Source organism: Melopsittacus undulatus, chromosome 6 (genome assembly GCF_012275295.1).
Source record: "Melopsittacus undulatus isolate bMelUnd1 chromosome 6, bMelUnd1.mat.Z, whole genome shotgun sequence".
In the NCBI taxonomy this organism is placed as follows: Eukaryota; Metazoa; Chordata; class Aves; order Psittaciformes; family Psittaculidae; genus Melopsittacus; species Melopsittacus undulatus.
This window is the reverse complement of record NC_047532.1, coordinates 39,504,282-39,510,639: the sequence shown is the minus strand read 5'-3', so window position 1 is coordinate 39,510,639 and position 6,358 is coordinate 39,504,282. Positions and strand designations below refer to the sequence as shown.

Genomic DNA, 6,358 nt, shown 5'->3' with positions numbered 1-6,358 from the left:
TTTTTTTTTTTTTCCTAGAGCGGGGAGCGTGTAAATTGTGACCCATCCCGGCGGCTTTTGCCTCTGTGATTCTTCTTGTATTTTTTCCTCCCCCACCTGCTCGTTTCCCACTTTCCTTCCCCTCCGCCAACCAGCCCCCTCCTTCCCCCTTAAAAAAAAAAAAAAAAAGGAAAAAAAATAAGGCAGGGAAAAAAAAATGTACAGTCAGGGCTTCCCAAATGCGCGCCCCCGACCTGATGCCAAGCGCGCCCCCTTCATTTGTTCCCCTTCTTGAAGCTCATTTTCATGACGTGGAAAAGCCTGATCCAGGGCAACAACAGCACCGCACACACACACGCAGTCACACACACACACGCACCCGCGGAGGCGGCGAGCAGCCCGCGGTCCTCCGCCGCGCCCCAGCCCGCCCGCTCCGCGCTGCTGGGGCCCGGGGAAGGCGGCGGCGGAGCCTGCAGCAGCCCCTCTCCTCCCTCCTCCATTGAGTGTGCCAAACAGCAGCTCTGCATCCTAAAGAAGATCATTGAGGGGCTCATTGCATTCCCAGCACGTTTCAGGCTTGCTTTTTTTTTTTTCTTCCTTTTTTTTTTTTTTTATCTTTTGCCTCAGCTTCAGCGGGAGTAGAGAGAGAGGGAGAGAGACACAGAGAGGGAGAGACAGGGAGAAACCAGCAATCTTTAAACTCGAGCTTCTTTTTTTCCCCCCCCTTCCACTCTTTTTTTTTTTTTTGTAACGATGTGCTAAAATCTCTCCTGCAAACCGGTAAGTACAACCTTTCTGGATCCTTTTGTTTCCACCTAGGGTTAAAGACACCCCCTCTTCCAAAAAGAAGATATAATAATCCTCTTTATTTTTTTTTATTATAGTCCTTGCAGAAGAGGAAGAACTTAAGTGGCTAATATCTTGCAAAGGAGACAGAAAGACTTATACTGCAATATAGCTCTCATCTCTCTCCCCAATTAGATGCTGGTTTTAATTGCAGAGGGGTATTTCTTTTTTCATGCTTTCAACCGTCTCCTCTTTCCCACAGGGGAGGGTTTCATTTGCAAGTTGATCCTAAGGATTTCTGTTCCTCTGGCATTTCTCTTCCCTTAATGTATCTTTCTGCTCTTAAGTTTGTGCATGGGGGGCAAATTTTCCTAGTTCTTTCACGAGGAAGGCAAAAAAAGACCTTTTCTATTGAAAGATTAAGACTAAAAGCAACGATAGATCTGAATAATTCTAATGGGCATTTCAGAGATTCAAGGAAGGTTGCATCACTGCCATTATTATTACCGTCCTTAGCATTTCTCTGTGCCCATACATTAAAAATACCTATGAAAGGAAGGGTGAAACCATATGTTGAAGGAGCTGCACCTCATTAGTACAGTATTATTTTCATCTGATTGAAGAAGAATGGTGTCTTCATTCGGAAATGTATATAGTAGAATAGATAATTTATCAGCTGGTAAGTGTCAAGCTATATTTTTCTTCCACTTTCAGCTTTTTAACTGGGTCTCTTGCTTGGTCCTGGGGGTGCAGAATACCTTAATCCAAGGCAGGCTGAGCGCTTCAATCCTAGGTGCCTCGTTAGCTGTCACTTCCCTTTAGATCTGCTGATCGCATGGGTATGTGCTTTAGAAAGATTAATCATCTCTAAATGCTTTAATCAGCTAAAATGACTAATATGTGGTATGTATTTATCTGATAATATACCAGTTGCATTAATTCATTGGTGCATCTGAAAGGGGAAGATTTTCTTTTAAATCAGTGTTGTTAACCATTTACTATTTTAAAGATGATACTGTGGGGATTTATGAAGGGAACCCTTTTGCCAGGGAAATCAACAAACCTTGCACATTTCTTTGAACTTACATTATGGAATATATTGAGTCGGGAGGGAGAAAGATTTGAGGATTGAGATTCAATAACTTTGGCAGTTTACATGTATGAAAGATGTGGTGCGACACTGGAGAAATCTACCCACTTGTATTTCCCCCTGTAGTCGATGCGGGCTGTGATGGCTACAAAGCTAAAATTGCAAATGAGTATCAAATATGTGTAGTCCTAATCCCTGGTCCTACGGTGTAAAACATGTAAAGATGCAACATGCCCAGCTTGTGTGCTCAATGTCGCTATGTGGATCTACATGTGCTGTCCTCTCTTTATAGGTGGCATTTACCAAAGAGGAGGGGAGGGGGGAGATAAGGGTGGCTGATACCGTGCGATTAAACCGTCTAACATCTCTTAAGTATAAATCAGGGCAAGGCATTAGAGTTCGTTGTGAATATCTGCTCAACAATTGCTGAACTTTCCAAGAGCCTAACACAAGTCTAGCAGGTAGGGGCTTAGGAAAAGGAGTGAGGCAGGACAAAAATACTGAAATCTGCATTTTTCTTCCCATTGCAGTTTTGTAAACATCAACAAATGATGAAACCTTTCACAGCAGAGACACTTCATAAAGGAAGGATGTTGTGGATAGTTCTTCTAAGCACAATTGCTCTAGCATGGACTACACCAATTCCCTTGATAGAGGACTCAGAGGAACTCGATGAGCCCTGCTTTGATCCATGTTACTGTGAAGTGAAGGAGAGCATTTTCCATATACATTGCGACAACAAAGGATTTATAAATATTAGTCAGATAACACAGTCATGGTCGAGACCTTTTAAACTTTATTTGCAGAGGAATTCCATGAGGAAATTGTACACCAATAGTTTTCTTCACTTGAACAATGCTGTGTCTATTAACCTTGGGAACAATGCACTGCAGGACATTCAGACAGGGGCTTTTAATGGGCTCCGAGTTCTGAAGAGGTTGTATTTGCACGAAAACAAATTGGACATTTTCAGGAATGACACTTTCCTAGGTTTGGAAAGTCTGGAATATCTGCAGGCAGATTATAATGTCATTAAACGGATTGAAAGTGGGGCATTTCGAAACCTAAGTAAATTGAGGGTCCTCATCCTAAATGACAACCTTATTCCCATGCTTCCCACCAACTTATTTAAGTCTGTGTCCTTAACCCACTTGGACTTGCGTGGGAACCGGCTAAAAGTCCTTTCCTATCGTGGGATGTTGGACCATATTGGCAGGAGCCTGATGGAGATCCAGCTGGAGGAGAACCCATGGAACTGTACGTGTGAGATTGTACAGCTTAAGAGCTGGCTGGAGCGCATCCCCTATACTGCCCTGGTTGGGGACATCACCTGTGAGACTCCCTTCCACTTCCATGGAAAGGACCTGCGGGAAATCAAAAGAAGTAAGCTCTGTCCCATGCTGTCTGACTCTGAGGTGGAAGCCAGCCTAGGCATCCCTCAGCTGTCGTCCAGCAAGGAGAATGCGTGGCCTACGAAGCCTTCCTCCATGCTGTCTTCCTTCCATTTCACTGCTTCCTCTGTTGAGTACAAAACATCCAACAAGCAGCCCAAACCCACCAAGCAGCCCAGGGCGCCCCGGCCTCCCCCGACATCCCGCAGCCTATACCCTGGGCCAAACCAGCCACCAGTGGCTGCTTACCAGACCCGGCCCCCCATACCCATCATCTGCCCGACTGGCTGCTCTTGCAGTTTGCACATAAATGACCTGGGCCTGACAGTCAACTGCAAGGAGAGAGGGTTTCACAACATCTCCGAGCTCCTGCCCAGGCCCTTGAACGCCAAGAAGCTGTACCTGAGTGGGAATTTGATTCAGAAAATCTACCGCTCCGATTTCTGGAATTTTTCCTCCTTGGATCTCTTGCACCTGGGGAACAACCGGATCTCCTACGTGCAGGATGGCGCTTTTATCAACCTGCCGAATCTCAAGAGCCTGTATCTGAATGGCAATGACATCGAGAGGCTCACCCCTGGCATGTTCCGGGGCCTGCAGAGTTTGCATTACCTGTACTTCGAGTACAACCTGATCAGGGAAATCCAGCCGGCGGCCTTCAGCCTCATGCCCAACCTGAAGCTTCTCTTCCTCAACGACAACCTGCTCCGCACCCTGCCCACTGACGCCTTCGCCGGCACTTCCCTGGCCCGCCTCAACCTGCGCAACAACCACTTTTTGGCACTGCCGGTGGCAGGAGTGTTGGAGCACCTCCACGCCATCGTCCAGATCGACCTGAAGCTCAACCCCTGGGACTGCACCTGCGAGCTGGTGCCGCTGAAGCAGTGGCTGGAGGCGCTCAGCTCCGTCAGCGTGGTGGGCGAGGTGCTGTGCGCCAGCCCCGAGGCCCTGGCCCGCCGCGACCTGCGCTCCTTGGAACTGGCCGCGCTCTGCCCGGCTGCCCTCCGCCCCGCCGCCGCCTCGCCCCGCGCCGCCCCTCCGCCGCCCGCCGCCACCGGCGCTGCCGCCTATGAGCTGCCGCCGGCCGCCGCAGCTGTCCCTCTCTCCGTCCTCATCCTCAGCCTCCTCGTTCTCTTTTTCTCCGCCGTGCTGGTGGCCGCCGGGCTCTTCGCCTTCGTGCTGCGCCGCCGCCGGCGGAAGCTCCCGTTCCGCGGCCCGCAGGGGGAGGCGGCCGACCTGGGAGGTGTGCCGCTGCGCTGCCCGCGGCTCTTCGAGGAGGGCGGCGGTGGGGGCAGCTCGGGGGGTAGGGAATGTTCCCCGGAGAAGGCGCCCCCGGCGGGCCACGTCTACGACTACATCCCGCACCCGGTGACCCAGATGTGCAACAACCCCATCTACAAGCCACGGGAGGAGGAGGAGGTGGCGGGCGGCGGTGGAGGGGAGGCGGCTGAGCTGCTGCGGGGCGGCGGGGAGCGCTTCGCCGCCGCGCAGGACCCGGGCACCAACTACCGCACCTTGCTGGAGAAGGAGCAGGAGTGGAGCCTGGCCGTCTCCAGCTCGCAGCTCAACACCATAGTTGCCGTCCACCCCCAGCACCCCGCGGGCGGCGGGCTGGCGGCGGGCGGCGGCGGGCTCGGAGCGGCGACAGGAGGAGGCGCCCCGAGGGACCGCGACCGCCCGCCGCCCCTCGCCGTGGGTTTCGTGGACTGCCTATACGGCACCGTGCCCAAACTAAAGGAACTGCACGTCCATCCCCCTGGCATGCAATACCCGGACCTCCAGCAGGACGCCAGGCTCAAAGAAACCCTCCTCTTCGCGGCCGGCAAGGGCTTCCCAGACCACCAAACTCCCACAGGCGAATACCTCGAGTTAAGGGCCAAACTCCAAACCAAGCCGGATTACCTCGAAGTCCTGGAGAAGACCACGTACCGATTCTGACCGCCGTCCTGCCGCCCGCCCCGGCACCGCCGCAAGCGAGTCGAGGATACAGCTGTGTGCTCTTTCCCGCCAGATGTGTGCTCCGCGGGGAAGGCCCGTTCTCAGATCATTAATCGATGAAGTGCCTTCGCAGACTTTTGCCAGCAGATGTTAATCAATCATTATTTTTTATATTGAAACTGAGACTTTGTGCCATGTCTAAGGTATATTATTATTATTATCGGGGATCTTTGTATTGAATCCTGATTAAGAAAATTCAATGTGTGTGTCTTTTTTATTTATTTATTTTTGGTAGGGTTTTGGTTTTTTTGGTTGCGGGTTTGTTTTGGGGCTTCTTGGGGGGGGGAATGGGGCTTGTTGACGTGTTTTTGATTGGTTTAGTTTCTTTGGGGGTCTTTTTGTTTGTTTGTTTTCTTTGCAGTAAACTTCCTTTATATTTTCCCTTGGAGAGGAGGGGGAGGGAAGATGGCATTTTCTGGCTTGCTTTCTTCTAGCCCATCATGGCACAGATTCTGTATATTTATTTAAAAAAAATGCAAAGAAGCAAACGAGTGCAGTTTGCTGCATGCCTGGAAACTGCAAGAGGGAAGGGAGGGGAGGGTCTTGCTCGAATGTTTCACTCGTCTCTCTCCCTCCCTCTCACGCACACCCACCCGCACCCCCACCGCCATCCCACCGCCAGCTCAGTCCCGCTGCGCAGCGCGGGAGCCGGCGCCGGGGGCCGCGGAGGGGAACTCCGAGGGCTGGCGGGGTACCCCCGGGGCTGAGCAGCCCGAAGGAGGGGAGCACGTGGCGCACACACCTCGGGGATTCTCAGTGACACTTCATCATGACGCCATAGTTTTTTTGGAGGACATCCGCACTTTCCTAATAAAAGCAACATGCAATTATACAGAAAAAGAGTATGAAAGAAAGAAAAAAAAAAAGCTCCTGGGCACCTGTCAGTAATGGCTTTGTAGGAAGCACTTTTAATGTTTTTCTCATACACGCACACGCACGCACACACACACAGAGGTACAACAATGTGCATATATTTATTCTGTAATTTCAAGTGGATATAAATTGTAAAGGTAATGTTTAATCATTGTACAGTGATGCGTCTGGTATAGCTTTCCTAATAAAATGTTTTGAAAAAAAAATATATATATATATACCTTCATGTATATATATATAT

The 6,358-nt window shown here is 50.5% G+C and overlaps 1 protein-coding gene across 1 annotated transcript; it reads left to right on the top strand.

Moving 5' to 3' along the window:
- Positions 1 to 2,403: 2,403 nt before the first annotated feature.
- On the top strand, positions 2,404 to 5,311 carry SLITRK3 (SLIT and NTRK like family member 3). The gene has a single exon (XM_034064076.1). It carries the CDS (start codon positions 2,404 to 2,406, stop codon positions 5,182 to 5,184), a length of 2,781 nt encoding a protein of 926 aa, XP_033919967.1. The 3' UTR covers positions 5,185 to 5,311.
- Positions 5,312 to 6,358: the final 1,047 nt, after the last annotated feature.

Bases quoted from the DNA above. Each gene is read 5' to 3' on its own strand.
- SLITRK3 (XM_034064076.1), top strand. From the start codon at position 2,404: ATGATGAAACCTTTCACAGCAGAGACACTTCATAAAGGAAGGATGTTG.